The sequence below is a fragment of the Nothobranchius furzeri genome, chromosome 9, assembly GCF_043380555.1.
Source record: "Nothobranchius furzeri strain GRZ-AD chromosome 9, NfurGRZ-RIMD1, whole genome shotgun sequence".
NCBI lineage: Eukaryota > Metazoa > Chordata > Actinopteri > Cyprinodontiformes > Nothobranchiidae > Nothobranchius > Nothobranchius furzeri.
The window spans coordinates 47,842,508-47,861,733 of NC_091749.1; the positions used below are offsets into that span (position 1 = coordinate 47,842,508).

Genomic DNA, 19,226 nt, shown 5'->3' on the forward strand with positions numbered 1-19,226 from the left:
GCCTTGAAGTTTGACTACTCGCCAATTTTTTTTTAATTGCTATAACTTCATAACTGAATAGAATAAAGTTACCAAACTTTCTGTGGTCATTCATCATCCACCCACAAAGTAATATGAATGGTTGGATGATGACATCACACAAGCCCCGCCCGCTCAGGACCAAAAAGGTCAAGTTTTACTGTGAAAGGTCCCAAATTGCCCCATTTCACTTAATCACCACAAATTTGTAGCTGGTAACTCAAGACAAGTGGGGGTTGCTTGGCGTCACTTTATGGGAGTTTTCGGCAGAGGGCGGGGCTGTGGCGGCGCGGCGAAGTCAGACGTACCGCCGTGGCCTTACGTTTGCCTCCCATTTCGTCATTTCTAAAGATATCGTCACGAAACTTTTTGTGAGTAATCCTAGTCTGGCCCCTCAAACAATCTGATGTCAACATCCGGTGGGCGTGGCCTATTTTCTGAAATAGCGCCCCCTAGGACCATTAAAACTGTCAGCCCCAAGCCATGCTTTGACTGAGGATTACGAAATTTGGTACACTAATGTGGTGTCTCAGGACCTACAAAAAAGTCTCTTGGAGCCTAGTGCAAAGTCGCACAGGAAGTCGGCCATTTTGGTCCAAGTACGCGATTTAGTGGTTTTCGCACACGTTGTTTGGAGAGTGATGCTCCGTCGCCCTTTTCACCATTCTCCTTCAAACTTCTGCTATGTACTCGTAAGACATAGGGAAAAAAATTCAACCGTCGGATTTTTCAAAAGTTGAAAGGTGTGGGCGTGGCTAAGCCTCAAACTTTGACCTGCCGCCACGCCACTCTTTTTTTCACAGCTCCCTACTGGACTCCTTTTACCCAATCACCAGGATTCTGTGGGAAACAGCAGTAGACAACTTGAGGTTACTTGGTCTCCAGTACTGGCAGGTTTTGAAAAAAGGCGGGGCTTTGGGAGCATGGCGAATATCGCCATCACGCCATGGAAATACGTTTGCCTCTCATTTCTTCAGTTATCGTGATATCGCTCCGACACTTCTGGTGAGTGATCCTAGTCTGACCCCCAAGAGAAATAGACAGCTGAAGTTTGTGGGCGTGGCCTATTCTCTTAAATAGCGCCCCCTAGGACCATTTAAACTAATAGCCCCAAGCCAAGCTTTGACTGAGGATTGCGAAATTTGGTACACTAATGTGGTGTCTCAGGACCTACAAAAAAGTCTCTTGGAGCCAAGTGCAAAGTCGCACAGGAAGTCGGCCATTTTGGTCCAAGTACGCGATTTAGTGGTTTTCGCACACGTTGTTTGGAGAGTGATGCTCCGTCGCCCTTTTCACCAATCTCCTTCAAACTTCTGCTATATACTCTTAAGACATAGGGGAAAAAATTCAACCGTCGGATTTTTCAAAAGTTGAAAGGTGTGGGCGTGGCTAAGCCTCAAACTTTGACCTGTCGCCACGCCACTCTTTTTTTCACAGCTCCCTACTGGACTCCTTTTACCCAATCACCAGGATTCTGTGGGAAACAGCAGTAGACAACTTGAGGTTACTTAGTCTCCAGTACTGGCAGGTTTTGAAAAAAGGCGGGGCTTTGGGAGCATGGCGAAAATCGCCATCACGCCATGGAAATACGTTTGCCTCTCATTTCTTCAGTTATCGTGATATCGCTACGAAACTTCTGGTGAGTGATCCTAGTCTGACCCCCAAGAGAAATAGACAATGAAGTTTGTGGGCGTGGCCTATTCTCTTAAATAGCGCCCCCTAGGACCATTTAAACTAATAGCCCCAAGCCATGCTTTGACTGAGGATTACGAAATTTGGTACACTAATGTGGTGTCTCAGGACCTACAAAAAAGTCTCTTGGAGCCAAGGACAAAGTCGCACAGGAAGTCGGCCATTTTGGTCCAAGTACGCGATTTAGTGGTTTTCGCACACGTTGTTTGGAGAGTGATGCTCCGTCGCCCTTTTCACCAATCACTTTCAAACTTCTGCTGTATACTCTTACGACGTAGGGGAAAAAATTCAACCGTCGGATTTTTCAAAAGTTGAAAGGTGTGGGCGTGGCTAAGCCTCAAACTTTGACCTTTCGCCATTACTTTACTTGACTTAATAACTCCCATGTGCATGATCAGATCTTTTTCAAACTTTGTCTGTGTGATCATTGACCATATCTGTAAAAAATGACAATGTGGACAGCTGACATCACCTAAGCCCCGCCCCCTGACTACAGGAAGTCTATTTTTTATGCTGAAATACCCATATTTGTCCCCTCTAATTTAGTGAACATGACACTAAGGTCATACACTGTCTTCATGATGTTGTAATGACCATTCAGATCTGATAGCTTTCCAGAAAGGGAGGGGCTTTTATGCCATGGCGAATTCTGGCGTAACGCCGTAACCTTACAATTCAATTTAATGGTGAGCTCAGAGGGGATGCTGAGTCAGGGTGAGGTGCGGACTAGGAGGCCATTTGCGGATTCTGGCGTCGGGGTGGTTGACGATTCTGTTCTGCCAGACGTGCCCTGGTGCCCCGGGCTGCTGGCCAGGCCGGAGCGGCGCAGAGCTGCGAGGGCCGAACGACGCTGCTTGCAGCTTTAATTATTATTGTCCCTTGTGTGACAGTGACTTTGTGGCTGCAAGTAATGCAACTGCATAGGAACAACGGGGTTTTATCCTTTGAAAAGGGACAACAAGGGAAATGGTCGGATATCTAAGCATGTTAGTCTCCAAGCCAGGAACATTAACATCCTCTTTACAAAGAAAAATATTTAAAGATATTTTTTATTGCCTTTCTGTCAATTCACAAAACCAAATTATCATTTTATTAATCTGAAACTGGTTTTGCCTCCAGCTCGTTCCCTCCATTCACTGCCGTTTCTACAGCTTCTATGTGTTAACTCAAGACAAAATATTTTAGTACTAAGTGCGCCAAAGACTACTTTATATCTGAAAATATTTGAAAAATCAGGCTTAGCCCTGTAGGTTTAATGTCGCATACAAAGCAGGAAAACGTTTTTCATCTTAAAATCTTCTTGAAAACCCCTCTGAATGTGGTCCATTGTGAATTCCAAGCTGCTAATGTTCAGACCAAATTAGCGTAGCCTCTGTTCATGTGAACATGAGCAGGGCTCTACCAATAAGTCAGGTTCTATTACAGAAAGTATTTTTGCATCTTTATTTCTGTTTCAACTTTTTCGTTGGAACTGGTAAAAAAACTAACAGAAAAGAATCTGAATATCAAGGGAGGTGCCTCTGAGGTTTTCAGCCTCATAAATCGAACATGAGGACACATAATGAAGGTAGAGTGACGGGAACGAGGAACACCTTAATGCAGATTGATCCACAGAGACCGGAATGCAAATCGCAACTAATTGCATTGTTTACTACACCATGAAAGCCGAGCACTGTGCATGAGGGATGCTAATAGACACCAGGAAATGAGTCGATTTCAGGTTTGGTGCAGCAACCTGACACTTATTTTGTTTTTATTGCAATAAAAATGACACATGACTCCCAAAATATTAGCCTAGGTGAGATGTTACGTGTCAACAATGCGAGTAATAAGTAAATTATTTCTGTTCAGTTTGTTCACAAAAAAAAGGTGTTTTCAGGAGTGTTATTGTCAGGATTTCTTCTGAAGTTTGTACTGAAAAACAAAAATGTCTTTGGGGATCTGACTGCTTTTGACTTCACTAACAAGTAACATAATATAGAAATTCTCTTTTCTGTAATAAACCAGATCACAGTGTGAATATTTATTGTACTGCTTTAAATACATAGCACTCTTAAAATGTGTAAAAGAACAAAACTGAAAAAGATTTGGACTTTGTTCGCCTGTTTATGTACAAAGAAAAACTCACAATGTGTTCATCTGATCCTCAGAATGCTGTTCTAGTCCTGTACACATACTCTGTGTGTCTAAATATGGATGCTTGCCACGTTGAGTGGAAGGCAGTTTCTCTGTTACACAGTATTGCCCTGCTTTGAAATGAGATGCACTGTTTTGCTGTACCATCTGCCACCGCCAAACAGTTGTGACTCAATTCAGTAATAGAATGAGGGAGGCAGTTGCGCATAGACCTTGGCAGGGCATTGAATATCACACATTGTAGGTGACATGAGCACATTGAATATTACATTTTAGTGGATTTTAGCCTTTTCCCTCATGCAGAGTAAATGCTGATGTTATTTTTGGGTCCTGTTTGAAATTTGTTTTTTAATTTGTGGGATTTTCTCTGTTTTTAATTTTTTGATTTGACTTACACTCTAACCTCTCCACCACAGTAAGATGGCAGCCCAGCGAGGGGCTTCCCTGGCCTGGAAGAAGTTTAAATTTCTACCTCCAACAGAACTTCCTAAATGTTCCAGGAGAAGAGGAGGGCATTGAGTCCAAGTGGGCCATGTTCTGTGCTTCCAATGTCGAGGCAACCGACTGAAGCTGCGGCCGCAGAGACATTGGTGCCTTTTGTAGTGGCAATCCCCAAACCTGCTGGTGGACACTGGCGATTAGGGATGCTGTCAAGCTGAAGAAAGAGTCTTATAAGTCTTCAGACACTGGGACTCCAGAGGCAGCTGATTGGTACGGGCAGGCCAAGTGGAATGCGGCTCGGATAGTTGCAGAGGTAAAAACACGGCATAGGACGATTTCGGACACCATCAAGTAATACTTCCCTATGGCTTCGAGGAGATTCTGGTCCACCATCTGATGCCGGCACTAGTGCGCTACCAGCAATGTTTATAGTGGGGACGGTGTGCTGCTAACCTAAAAGCTCCACAGTGGCAAGACTCCAGGGGTGGACGAGATCCACCCAGATTTCTTTAAGGCCCTGGATGGTGTAGGGTTGTATTGGTTGACGTGGCTCTGCAATTTTGCATGGAAATCAGGAGCAGTTCCACTGGAATGCAGAACGGGGTGGTGGTCCCCCTTTTTTAAAAAGTGGGTCCATAGCTCTATACCCTTAGAGGGGTCCTAGAGTGTGCATGGGAGTTCACCCAACCAATCTACATGTGTTTTGTGGACTTGGAAAATGTGTTTGACCATGTCCCTCAAGAGGCCCTTTGGGAGACTCTCCAGGAGTATGGGGTACCAGAATCATTATTACGGGCTGTTAGGTCCCTGTAGGACTGGTGTCAGAGTGCATTGCCAGCAGTAAGCTGGGCTCATTTCCAGTGAGAGTTGGACTCTCTGAAAGCCTCCTTTTCATCATTGATTCTGTTCAAAACTTTTATGGGACAGGATTTCTAGGCACAGCCAAGGTGTTGAGGGGATCCTTTTTGGTGGCCCAAGGATCAGATCTCTGGTTTGTGCAGATGATGTGGTCCTCTTGGTTTCCTCAGAATGTAAGCTGAGTGTGAAGCAACTGGAATGAGAATCAGCTCCTCTAAATCCGAGACCATGGTCTTGAGTCCGAAAAGGGTAGAGTGCCTTCTTCAGGTCAGGGATGAGGTCCTGCCTCAAATGGAGTTTAAGTATCTTGAGGTATTGTTCATGAGTGAGGAAAAGATGGAGCGAGAGACCAAGACCCAAGACAAGCTGGAGGGACTATATTTCTCGGATGGCCAAGGAACACCTTAGGATTCTCCTGGAGGAGCTGGCCCATGTGGCTGGGGAGAGGGAAGTGAGGGGCTCCCTTCTTAGGCTACTGCCCCTGCGACCAGACCATGGATAAGTGGCTGAAGATGGATGGATGGATGGATTTGACTTGCGATCATCATGGGGGAGTTAGTAGTACCATTAGTCATCACACGCTGGTGAAATTAATCTGACCCATCCCTGTAGGAAGCATTGAGCTGCAGCTGTGGCTGAGCTCAGGAATTAATTGGTGGTTTAACCCCTTTTAAAAATGGGACCCAATGCATCCCTGGGTGTCACCTAACTTTAAAGTCTTTGGTATGACCTGACCAGGATTTGACCCCGATCTCCCAGTCCTAGGGTGTAAACTCTACCAGTAGTCCACTTAGAAGTTTAAAACATTTACTGGTGCACCATTTCCGGGACCTAAAAGTTGCCAGCATCACAGCTGAGCTTCAAATGGCATGTTTTTTTTTGACATTGGACTGATGTTTGGAGATCTTACTTCAGATTTGATAACAACAACCCGACTCTGCCACTGACTTGCAACGTGGATGTTTTATTCCTACAGATAATTCAAGCCTGGAGGAGTTTTTGCTGAGTGGTGAAGTTGCTAATGCTAATGGTTAGCTTAAATTAGCTGAGACACCTGCTGCTGTTTCCCAGATGTTAAAATAACAACAGCCTTCCCTATCGTGAGTCAAGATGGGTGAGTCCTTGATAGCTAATTCGCAATGTGATGTAGATCTGTCAGGATTTTCAAATCCTAGAGTTTCATCGTCTAGTTTTCTTTCAGAAGCTAATGCAGGAGAAATTTTGTGGACTGCCTTAATGAAAAACGCATACTCCAAAATAACCAAAACATGGATTCTCAGTCATCTGTAATATTAATACACTTTGTCCCGAAGGAGTAAATAATATCTTGAAGTATGTCTTTTTTACTAGACTCATTTATGAGGGTATCACATTAGTACTTTTATTAAATAATTGGACTTGAGCAAATCAACACATAAAATAAGAAGTCTGGCAAATTTGGTTGTCTTTTCATTTTTGTTCTGCTTTTTTTTTTCTTAAGCGTGCAGCACTTTGAGACACCTTGACTGGTATGAAGGTGTTCTGTAAACAAATGAAAGACGTGAAGAAGTCACACAAACCTTCTGAACATCTGGTAGCTTCTTACTCTCTGCAGCTGATTCCTCCGTCTGATTCTGGAAACATTCACTTGCATTCTAAAGGAAAAGAAGGTGCAAAATGTCAGTGAGGTGCACAGAGGAAATGTGTCAACCTCCCAACTGTGTGTTTAGTTGAAACAAATGAAGTGAGGAGCCCCATGTCGGTAATTGGATGAGCTTCATTAACTTCTTCTACCAAATAAAAATAATCCAATTACAGTTTTGTACTGTGCTTATTACAGAACAATTTTACACTAACTGCTAGACAAAACTAAAATTAGGTACATTTTCTCAACAAATGCTGGTTCATAAACAATCCTATTACTTTACAGCATATTAGGAGTAAAAGATGGTTTGAAACTGTTGATTATTTCTAATTACATGATAGTTACACATCTCAAATTAAATAAAGAAAGGTACATGTAACAATGAGACACTGTTCAATTCAATTCAATTCAAAGATACTTTATTAATCCTAGAGGGAAATTAAAGTTTCAATACACACAATTCTGAGATCAGACATACACACATGACAAGAATTGGTGATTGTGGTCATTTGCAACCTGAGTTGCGCTACCTTAATAGAGATCAGAGGGGTTTATATATGAGGATTGAGTCAGGTGGAGGGAAAAAAAGGCACTTCAGAGTTACCCTCCACAGGGAGGGCAGCTTTTCTATGCAAAAAGCACCTCAGACAGAAATGCAACAGACTTCAGACGTTACACAACATAAGTGTCCACTGGATGGGGAGGTAGGGTAGAGGACCCTCCAAACATCAGAACATGCAGCCACGATAAGCAGCACTCGTCAGCTCCGTTTGGACAGGGGAGGGAGGTCGTTGGGTTTAGAGAGCACAGTGAATCCTGGAACGATTCAACGGCCTTCACTGGTCGCAGTCCTGCCCAGGCTGGGATAGGGAGACAGAGTTGCCATGGCAACTTATATATTTGTACATATATATATGTATATATATATATATATATATATATATATATATATATATATATATATATATATATATATATATGTTACATATATATTTAATTATGTTTTATTGTTGAAGTAAATAAAAACATTGCTAAAATAGATATGCAAAAACAAGGTTTTAAATTAAGTTTATTTTGGTTGAGTGTTGTTTTGGTTTGCAGAATCCTTTTACTTTTAGGTATCTGTAAAGGCAAATGGTTCATTGTTGATAAATGGGCAAACAACAGTTAATCTTTTTCTTTTGCGTAACATTTACCTTACCCATGTTGTCTCCATGCAGGTGTGCGCAGACAAAATCTTCCCTGGGGGTTTGTGCACACTTATATGATTCTGGGACTGTACCAACACTAAGTGGGTTGTGGAGAAGTAGTTTGGAATTGTGTGTTTTTCTGCATGAATTTGTTGTGATTATTGTGACTGAATAAGTTAAACTTGTTTGTTCAGTTAGTTCTTTAATGTAAATAGGTCAATACCTTAAATACCGAACGTCATCCTGACAAGCATGTGACAGTACATTTAATGTTTCCCTATTGATTTCCTTTAAATTCCCGAGAAATATAAATCTCAGAGTGTTCCATGTATTTCCGCTTTATCTTCTTTGTAATCTTATTGTTTCCTATCCCTGCTGCAGGAAAACATCTTCACAGCACTGATGTTTGACTGTAGGGATGTTATTAAGAAGGTGACACATTGCTTTTCCCTTGGAGAGGGCTGGGATTTGTGGACAAATAGATCTAACCTTTGCTTCATCAGGTCAGAGATTTTTACCTCTTACACTCTGAGAAGTGTTCAGATTCTTGGCAAATTCCCAACAGGCTTCCATGGGCCTTTTAGTGAGAAATGGCTTTTGTTTGGACTCTTCACAGAAAAATGCCTGACTGGTCAAATAAAGCACCAGTGGACATCCCTCTGTGTGGCTCTCATTTTTACAAAGACACACTCAACCTTTCACAGACTTAATTTTTGTATCTTATGGAGACCTTTCCTTGGCAATCATCTTGGGTGAAAGGGTCCATGTGGAACATCTTCACAATTTTCCCCAAATAAAACCTCACAGAGAAGCAGGATTTCCACCTACATTTATAAATAGAGGAGCAGGATTCCAACTTACATTTATAAATGGAGACAAGTGCAGGACCATTCAATTGTAGCCAGTTAATTAAATTAGTTGCAAATGGACCTTTGTCAAGCTCTCCAACAGTTCCATGAGTTGGTGCAGTGGTGGCAGAAGGGGTAATTACCCGCCTCGTAATTTGAGGTTAGCAGGTTCGAACCCTGTCTGTTGAAATTGTTGTGTCCTTGGGCAAGACACTTAACTCACATTGCCTGCTGGTGATGGTCAAAGGGACCAGTGGCGCTGGTGCTCGCCTCTGTCAGTGCGCCCCAAAGCAGTTGTGGCTACAATGTAGCTCATCACCACCAGCGTGTGAAGGGGTGTGTGCATGGGTGAATGATTGTTTGTGTTGTAAAGCAAAATGGGGGGGGGGGGGGGGGGGGGTTTAAGCCTAGAAGGGCCATTTACCATGAAAGACAAATTAACTTAACGGATCACAAAAGATCTCTTGTTCAGGTCTCAAAATGGTTACACTCAGCCACAAGCCTTGGTTTTATGGGAATCAAGTGGGTGAATTACTTTGTGTTTTAATAACATCATTAATAATTACACAGTGGCAGGCACCTGATAAAAGCTGCTTCTGTACAAAAGAATAATTGAGTATTTTTAATCAAATCATGCCCTCAGCCACACCCTCCAAAGATGAACACCTGATGCTTCACACCACGAGACAATCTCAAGGCTGTTTGTTCGAAAACACACTGTTCTTTTCTTCCCAGCAAAACCAATTTAATTCTAGTTTCCATCCAGTGTTACACATTCCCATCCTTTCCTTCATTTCCTCCCTGCCTTCAGTCACAGGAGCACAGGAGGAGATGTGGTGTTGGCAGGCAGATACAATATCTACATCTCTGGTTTGGATGTGTTTCTTCTCATCTCTGTCAGCATGGTCCCGCTTCTTGCTGCAGGGGTTTTTTGTGTCCTTGCTAAAATGATGAAATCAATTTTGAGGTGACAGTGTACACTGGTTTTGGCACAATTTCATTAAAAACTACATTTTACTTAGAATTTAAACATGAGCTGGATGACATACCCTCATTGGTATATCCCTATCTCTTGTCCTGACCCTGTATTGTGTCATCATGGCTTGTGTCTAACAACTCTTATAGCCACGGGCCAAAATCCTTATGGACTATTCACTTCAGATTCCTTTAGATCCTCTTTATCTTAGCAGAAATACCTCTTTTAGATCCTGCTTGATAACTGACTGCTCTGAGTCACTGAGATCACGTTTGAGACTGTAAAGTACCTTGTGTGAAGAATCAGAATTCGAAGGGTCAGTAACTGCTTCTCCCTCTCTTCCCTCAAAAGCTGCTTTTAAGGCACTAAGTGAGCTCTTTGAAGCCGAGTGTGAATCTGGAAGGCTTATCTCAACTGCTACCGCATTACCTGCAGTTTTGGAGGGAATTAAAGAATAAACCTTTCAAAGTAGTTATTAAAAGTATAAAAACATGTTTGCAGGCTTGCTGATTTCTTTTTCATTGCTTCCTCATCCAGTCATCAGTTCAGAGCACCAAAAGATTAGCAGTTTAATATATTCAGTAAAAATAAATGAATGGAAAGTAACTTGATTTAATTCATATGCTATAACTTTACTTATTTATTTCAATAATGTAGTTTTTGTAGAAGTAATGCTTTGATTTCCTTCATTTGGAGAAACAGAATATGTTTCTAACCTACAATAGCTAATCTGAGGGGGACCAGTTACGCAACTACTGTACTAAAATAAGGTAAAGTCCCCAAAAAGAATAAAAAAAAACTTAGGTTGAGCAAATGTAATCATTAGAAAAAAATTATTTGGGGATTTTCAGGTGACAATGTTACGTTGCCACTGTTGTCACACAGGGCAGCACACCTCTGTTACATAGAGTTGATCGGGTTGTTGATTGTGGCCTGTGGAATGTTGGTCCAGTCCTCTTCAATAGCTGTGTGAATTTGCTGAATATTGGCAGGAACTGGAACACGCTGTCGTATACGCCGATCCAGAGCATCCCAAACATGTTCAATGGGTGACATGTCTGGTGAGTGTGATGGCAATGCAAGAACTGGGATGTATTCAGTTTCCAGGAATTGTGTACAGATCCTTGCAATATGGGGCCGTGTGTTATCATGCTGCAACAAGGTGATGGTCATGGATGAATGGCACAACAATGGGCCTCAGGATCTCGTCACGGTACCTCTGTGCATTCAAAATGCCACCAATAAAATGTACCTGTGTTTGTTGTCCACAACATACCCCTGTCCATTCCAGTACCCCACTGCCACCCTGGGCCACTTGTTCCACATCGTTGGCATCAGCAAACTGCTCACCCACACAACGCCACACACGCAGTCTGCCATCTGCCCTAAACACTAAAACCCAGGACTCATCTGTGAACAGAACACCTTTTCAATGTGCCAAACGACATTGAATGTGAGTGTTTGTCCATCCATCCATTCATTGATCCATCCATCATTTATTTATTAAGTACAATTAAAAACACAGCATTTCAGCTGTCCAAATTGTTGTACAGGAGGGCCAAAGGCCAAAAAAAAAAAAAAACCTGTGGGGGGCCACTCTACAAAATAGATGACAGATGGAAAAGTATGACAAGTTAGAAGTTAAAAGGGCCCAATTTGTACAAATTGTAGAAAAAGAAAACAGAACCTAACAGTAGCTAATACATTTTAAAGAAAATCAGAGGACAACTTAAAACAATATAAAGTTTAATTTTGAGATAAAAATAATATAAAAACAAGTAAGTAAGTTGTTGGCTGAAGTGACAGCCAGAGATTACTGAATGATGCGAAGAGTTTGTTTCAGGGTCATGCGCAGTAGGCATTATTAAAGTAAAAAAAACAAACAATTTTAAGCATAATTTGAAGTCAACCAGTGAGTCGGCAACCCAACTCACTGTGAGGTGGTAGGGCGTTCCAAAGTTTTGGTGCAATGTGGGAAAAAGGCCCGTTCACCACGTGCTGTGTATGATGTTTTTGGAATGACCAGGAACCTTTGGGCAGCAGAACATAGGGGCCACGGCAGAGTGTATTGAGTGAACAGATCACCGATGTATGATGTCCCTGAACCATTGAGTGCGGTTAAGGTTAATGTTAAGATCTTGAACATGATATGAAAGTGTTCAGGAATTCATTGTAGCTGGGCCAGAATTAGAAAACGAGCAGCGGCATTCTGAACACGTTGTAACTGTCTAAGGTGGCAGTCGTTAATGCCAACTAGGATGGAGTTGAAATAGTCAATATGGGATGTTATGAAAGCGTGGATGACTGACTCAAGATGTGGCCTCTTAAGGAGTCTTGAGATGCGACGAAGATGATGGAAGCATTATCGGATTATGGCATTGACTTGAGGCAATATTGTCAAATCAGAGTCAAGTTTCACGCAGAGGCTGGTCACACAGTTGGCAAGAAAAATAGTTGGTGGTAGTTGTATGTGTGAAGGCAAGGTAGAGCTTTTTGGATTAAAAGTAATAGCTTCAGTTTTGTTATGATTGAGTTTGAGGAAATTTGAGTCCAGCCACTTTTGGACCTCTAGTAAGAAATCTGATTGATGAAGTACTGGAATTAAGGTAAAGCAGGGGTGTCAAACTCGTTTTAGCTCAGGGGCCACATTGAGGGAAATCTAGTCCCAAGTGGGCCAGACGGGTAAATAAAAAAAAAAAACTGATTGTTTTCTTTGTTTTAAAACAATCAATATAAAACAAGGCTGAAGCCTGAGGACAGTGTATCCAAAATAGTACAAGTACAACACCTGAAGAGTACTTGAAATTTTGGAAAAAAGAAAAAAAAATCAATACATAAAAAAAACATTCCTTAGTGATTCAAAGTGCTTACAGATCACATGGCTAGATCAGTTTCATGCAGCACTTAAAGCAGGGGTGTCCAATCCTGGTCCTCGAGGGCCGGTATCCAGCACATTTTCGTTTTAACCTGCTTCAACACACCTGATTTCAATCAGCAGGTGATTAACAGGCTTCTGCAGAGCCTGATGAGCTGTCTGACAGGTGATTCAACCAGCTAATCAAGCGTGTTGAAGCAGAAAAACCACAAAACCTACTGGTTACCGGACCTCTAGGACCAGGATAGGACACCCCTGACTCAAAGTATATTTGACTCATTTTACTTTACATCTTTTAGCTTTCACCAGCACATCAATATCAGAAGTCACATCCTGAGTGGCAGCCAACTTCAGGATGTGATTCAATTCTTGTGTGAGCCTTGAGCGCAGCTTTGTTTTATTTATACTCATTACAGAGAAAACTTGCTCACAAAGATAAGTTTATTTTCACTCTACATTGTAAAGTATGAAAATAAAGTTTACACAACCATCTCGCGGGCCGGATTTAACTCGTTTGCGGGCCGAATCTGTCTGTTTGACACCCCTGAGGTAAAGGTATAGTTGACAACCATCTGCGTAAAGATGGTATTTAATCCCAGGGTTTGTTTGGATAGTACCCAGAGGAAGCATGTAGATGCCCACTCAAGTCGATTACGATGATGGACTGCAGTCAGGTCCAGACCTCAAATGGGACCATGAGCATGCAGATGAGCTTCCCTGAGATGGTTTCTGACAGATTGTGCAGAAATTCCCTGGTTCTGGAAACCAATTGTTGCTGCAGCTGTCTGGTTGGCTGGTCTCAGGAGATCCTGGAGGTGAACATGCTGGATATGAAGGTCCTGGGCTGGTGTGGACACATGGCCTGCAGTTGTATGTACTGCCAAATTCTCTGAAACGTCTTTGGAGACAGCTTATGGTAGAGAAATGAACTTTCATTTTGTGGGCAACAGCTTTGGTAGACATTCGTGCAGTCAGCATGCCAATTGCACGCTTTCTCAAAGGTTGCAATATCTGTGGCATTGTGCTGTTTGATCAAACTGCACATGTCAGGGTGTCCTTTTTATTATGGGCAGTCTAAGGCACACCTGTACATCATTCATGCTATCTAATCATCCCCTTGATATGCCACACCTGTGAGGTTGGATGGATTATCTTGGAAAAGTGCTCACTAATACACATGTAGACAGATTTCAGAATAGTTGAGAGTCATGGGTGTTTTGTGCATGTAGAAAACGTTTCTGATGTTTGAGTTCAGCTCATGAAAAATGGGAGCAAATACAAAAGTGTTGTGTTTATATTTTTGATCAGTGTATTTCAGCCTGGTTCTTCCCTGTGGTTGATTGATAATTCACTTTTTTTTTGAAAACCATTCAGAACTATGAACTAGTTTGTTTTTAAAATTAACTTTCAAGATGGGGTTTGTGTCATCTGACCTGTACACACTGCACAAACAACATTCCTGACAATTACATCCATGCACTGTGGTCCTGTCCACCTGTCAAGGAATTTTGGGGTAGAGTATGTGAAGACCTGTTAAAGTGTCGGAAATGTCATATCCCAACTTCCCCCTCTCTTTGTTTACTGGGAAAGCTGGACGATGTCCCGATTGAAACATCTTTGGTTCACGTGGTTCTGACTGCCATTTGCATCGCTAAGAAAACTATCCTCATGAACTGGAAAAATAGAGATACACTTTGCATTAACCAATATAGAAATGTTTTGTTAGATTATATTACTTCTCCAGCCTTCAGAGAGTACAGATTCTTTTTCTCAGCTCCCTTATCTGCTTCCCCAAGGCTCTTGTCCTGTCAGCCTACAGAGCACTTCTCTGCATTTCTCCTGGAACCACTACTCTTTTTTTGGAAATATGGACTTAATTAGCTGGTCATTCAACGCGATTGATAAAATTTTTTCTACGATGAGAACGGAGAAGGGGACTCCCACCTGTCCCGAGGGGACATTCGCAGCGGGATATGCACTCGATTCTTGGGAGGTCTGGCGAATCGTGTGCCTTTCTCAGTTGTCCATCGAGGACGTGGAAGATTTGTGGATGTTCGGCCTGATGATCACTGGATTTCTTCTGATTGGAGTGGGAGGATATCTGGTTTTCTGGAAATTTGGGAAGCCGGGAGCGATTGGAGTGCGACCCGTGCCCACGGAATGTGCCGCTCGTGCGGCGACCACAGACTGGGACGTTACTCGAGGTGAACCGTAAGCTGGACAATGTCCTTGCGGCGTTGCCTGTATTAGTACGCAAGATGGATGTTATCTCGGAGAGAGTCACCGGACGATGTGGGGATGTTTAGAACGTAAAATTGGCTTAACTGGTGGACATGATTGACCGCTTATAGACTCCAAGGCAGAGAGGAAAATTATCTCTGCTTGCCCCAAACAAAGCCATGTTTATCCCTTATCTGACGCCAAGACAGCCTCTCAAGGCTGCTCAACACACCCCCACGAAAGGAGGAATGCTGACAGATGCTGTGTCCCGACCTTCCCCCCTGGCCTTCAGATTGTGACTTCTGCTGAGGTCAGCGACCTGCGGGAAACTCAATGTGCTCTCTGTTCTTTATCTCTCCCTCCCACCTGTTGGTCTGCAGCTGGTTGATGCGCCGTACCGGCAGCTCCCATTGGAGGCTTCAGGATCCCGCCCAACCCCGCCTCCCCATCGGTCTCTGATGTTGTATTTGTGCTTCTATGTCAAGGAGTTTTTTTTGTATAATAGAGTTACTCCCCGCTGGGTCTAACTCTGCTATGCCTTTTTTTACCTTACCCCCAATTATCCTCATGTAACTCCCTTTTCATCTATCTATAAAGGTAGCGCGACTCATGTTGCGAATGACCGCAGTCACCAATTCTTGTCATGTGTCTTACCCATGTATGTCTGATCTCTGAATTGTGTGCACTGAAACTCAATTTAGTTTCTCTATATGTCCTGCACATGTGGTAGAAATGACAATAAAAACGACTTTGACTTTGATTACACTTGATACAGCCTCTGCTTCCACTTTAAATAAATCTCTCTGGGCTCCTTTGATCGGTTCATCACATAGCGATGATGGGGGATCATTGATATTGTCCTGCGGGATGATGTGGATGATGGGGTGGAGGGTCTGAGTTTGGAGTATCTGGACATTCCCTGGAGGTGGGTTCACTGGGGGTGTCTGGGACTGGGGGGCTGCTGTCCCCCTCTGGAGGTGCTTGGGTTGCCTCGGGGGGTGGGCTACTATTGGTTGTGAGTGGGGCCCCTTGGGGGTCTTGGCGGTGGCCATCGGTCGCTGTCTGGCAGCTGCATTGCCCCTGAGCGGGTCTGGGTGGGGGCCTGGGGGTGGCCGGCCCCTTGTGGAGATCTGGGAGGGGCCTTGGAGGTCAGGTTCTGAAATGTATGCTGCCGGGAGGAAGGCGGGAACATGCAGCAGTGCCTGGCCTGGGCTCAGGGGCCTCGGGTAGACCGTGGCTCCTCTGCTGTCCCATCACAGGGGAGGGGGATGTGCAGGAGGGGGAAGACCCAACCTTACCTGGATGTCCTATGTCTTATATATTCTGGAAGTTGTGCAAATGCAGGGATGGGAGTAGATATTCTGCTGGGGTAGGGCTGTGTTGTTGCCCTCGGACTCCGTGGGGCTCTGTGATGCTGCTGCTTTGGGCCCTGGCAAGATGGGCTGGGGTCTCCGTGCCCTGGGTGGCATTTTTGCAACAGAGGTGCCTATTGGGGCCAGTGGGGGAGCTGGCTCCCTGGAGGGCTTAAGTCCAACCAGCCATTCCTCCCCATCCCCACACATTTTTCTCCTCCTGCTCCCTCACATCATCGCACAATCATGCACATAGGCCCTTGGGGGGCGCACAAGTCAGGGGGTGCGGGTATGGACCCCATTTCCACATTCCTGTGGCAACCTGCCCCCCAAATTTATTTGCAGCTTAAACACTTCCACCAACATTCCACGCAAACACACACTTGGGGCCTTGGGAATGAGCACATTCAACGGCATTTGGCAGGGAGATTTTTCAGCCTCATCCCGAGTGCCGGTGCCCACTTCCAATTTTAAACTGCACTTAGGCACTGAGGGCTGTGGGTGCAAGTGGAGTGGTGTGGTGGCATCAGCTGGCGTAGGCCAGACGATGCCGGCACTACCCACTCACCACAGCCATGGAAAACACCTCATCATCATGCTCTAACACTATATTAGAGCAGGTAGAGGGAGACTAGGGGTCTTAGCACACCTCTATTTTCGCTTGGCTTCCCGGGGCTGGAGGCTAGGAGGAAGATCTGGCCATCTGATTGGGGTCTGGGGTGGTGGGTTGCTTTGCTCAGCGTTGGGCGGGGGAGCCTGTTCATCAGCACCCCAGCAGAAAGGGTCGAACTCTGGAAACAGGTAATGGTTGTACCCCATGTGCAGCAGTACCAGGACCAGAGTGAATAGGGTGTGTATGGGGAGCATGAGTGGATGTCCGGTGTGCATTTTTGTAAGTCTTTGGGTGTATGTGTATGTGTGAGCATGAGGGAGGGAGTGTGTGACTGTGTCTGTGTATGACTGTTTATGTCAGGTGGGGCCTTTGACTCCTCCCTTCTCCTGGGACTTCTTTTGATGCTATACATCTTCTTCTCCCCTCCCCCTGCCACACCTCTGTGGAGTATGGCGCCTTGGTCTGCCTGAGTGTTCGTGGCCCCCGGGCCAGGGGGTTTAAGATTTTTGGCGTCTGCCTGATCAATCCCGGTGGCTGCCTGGTGGGATCTGGGTCCCTGGGCTCTGCTAGGTCCTCGGCGGGGGTGGTCGCCCCTGGGTCCTGGGTTGCTGGGTCCCAGGCTCGGCCGGCTAGGGTGTGGGAGGCTGCGTGTGGGCCTGTGGGCTTGCCGCTGATATCTCAGGACACTCAACAACTGGAGGATAAAACTGATTAACTGACCACTAACACCTTCTTCTTCTTCTTTTGGTAGGCAGACTAGACGCCTATTCGGCGTATTGCTGTCACAGCAACCAGCATTTCACTCTAAACGACGTTCACACCCTCACATACACAACAACCTGATGCAAAAAAGCCAGCAGCGCACCCACACACTGTCCACCCCCCACCCTCACTAAGGTTTGCAGACTAAATACCCCCAACCCATAGAACCCAAAAACCCAAACAGGGCCCTCCTCTTGACTGAGTAATGGAGACATTCCAGCAAAACATGTTTTACCGTTTCCAGCACCCCACATTGGCACACATCGACCCCCCAAAGACAGCTATGGCCCAGCCTCAGCCTCATCAAGACCACAGAACCTCTCCTCCTGCTTGGAAGGGCAACCCCAGGAACCCCCACCCAATGCTGCAGATCATAAAAATCCCTCCCAGTAACCCCAATGTCCCATAAGGCCTGCCACAGGTCAAACGCCACCCAACCCACCAGCGAGTGACATTCACACACTCCGAACCCCACCTCCAAATCCACCTCACACCTCAACAGCGCCCCCTTATCCATAGTATCGGCCCTCTCATTACCCTCTACCCCCACATGAGCAGGAACCCACACAAAACAAACTTCGCACCCCAAAGCAACCACCTCATGCAGCATCATCCTGATCCTAACCAGCAAGTCAGGCCGAGACCTGGAGTATCCCTCCACCAGGGATGTATTACCATCTCCTTTTAAGTTATCTGAATCTAACAGGGACACTTGAAGTTAAAGTGATCTGTCTGATTTCTGATGAGAGACCATGAATTTTGTGATGAGAAACCATGAAATTTGTGAACAGATGAAGCTCATGAATACCAGCCCTGGAGGTCACATAGGCCATTGCATTTTAATTACTCCAAAAGCTCACCTTTTCCAACTGGCACTCTTTAACGTCTCCATCCTCTCTCCTCATTACTCTGATGTTCACAGGTGATTTAGTGGCTGTGATGATTCTTTGAACTTTGGAGATGTCCTGTAAATAAAAAAAAATATATATATATATTTTAATTTAAGAACTAAACGTTGGTAACAATGACTTTTTAGATTCAAAGCATCTTTTATTATATTTTTGTACCATCCATCTTATCACGGTGGTGAGGTAAACATTTCTAAATGTATTTCCATGCAAAACATGGACATTTTTATGAACTTTCATCTCAGTGGATCTGAAATTTAACAGACCCAATATCAGTGTCATCTAATGCAGCGGACCAAGCAGCTGACAGATGGATCAACAGTGCCCTACATAGAGCCATACTGCTAGCATGGCTAAACATAGCGAAAAGTTAATAAGCTGGAACCTTAATTAGTTAGAAAGGTTTTGCTGTCTCCTTTTTCTTTTATATGAAACATAATGACAACATCAGGCTAAAATAATTTCAATATGTGGGGAAAAGGGATGCAATCTTCTTCTAGGTGTTAGCAGAACACCCTGTCAGCATTTGGTAGATGCATGGTGATTACAAACCTCCTCTGATTGCAAATGTCTGAACAAGAAGCCAATCAGCCTACAGGTAATGAATGCAGACTAAAAAGACGGGATGATATATTGCATGGAAATGCCATAAACCATTCATCAACAATATAATAACAAGGCCTAGAGAAACCAAACTAGCGCTGTAGGTTTCC

The 19,226-nt window shown here is 44.2% G+C and overlaps 1 protein-coding gene across 1 annotated transcript in view; it reads right to left on the reverse strand.

Annotated features, from left to right (window-relative positions):
• The window catches only part of luzp2 (leucine zipper protein 2), a 276,903-nt gene that overhangs the window by 8,173 nt on the left and 249,504 nt on the right, over window positions 1-19,226 (reverse strand). The window contains exons 10-11 of the mRNA XM_015953680.3: window positions 18,466-18,570; window positions 6,705-6,779 (exon numbers count right to left, since the gene is read on the reverse strand). Coding sequence (XP_015809166.3) covers window positions 6,705-6,779; window positions 18,466-18,570 — 180 coding nt within the window. The remainder of the gene's footprint in view (window positions 1-6,704; window positions 6,780-18,465; window positions 18,571-19,226) is intronic.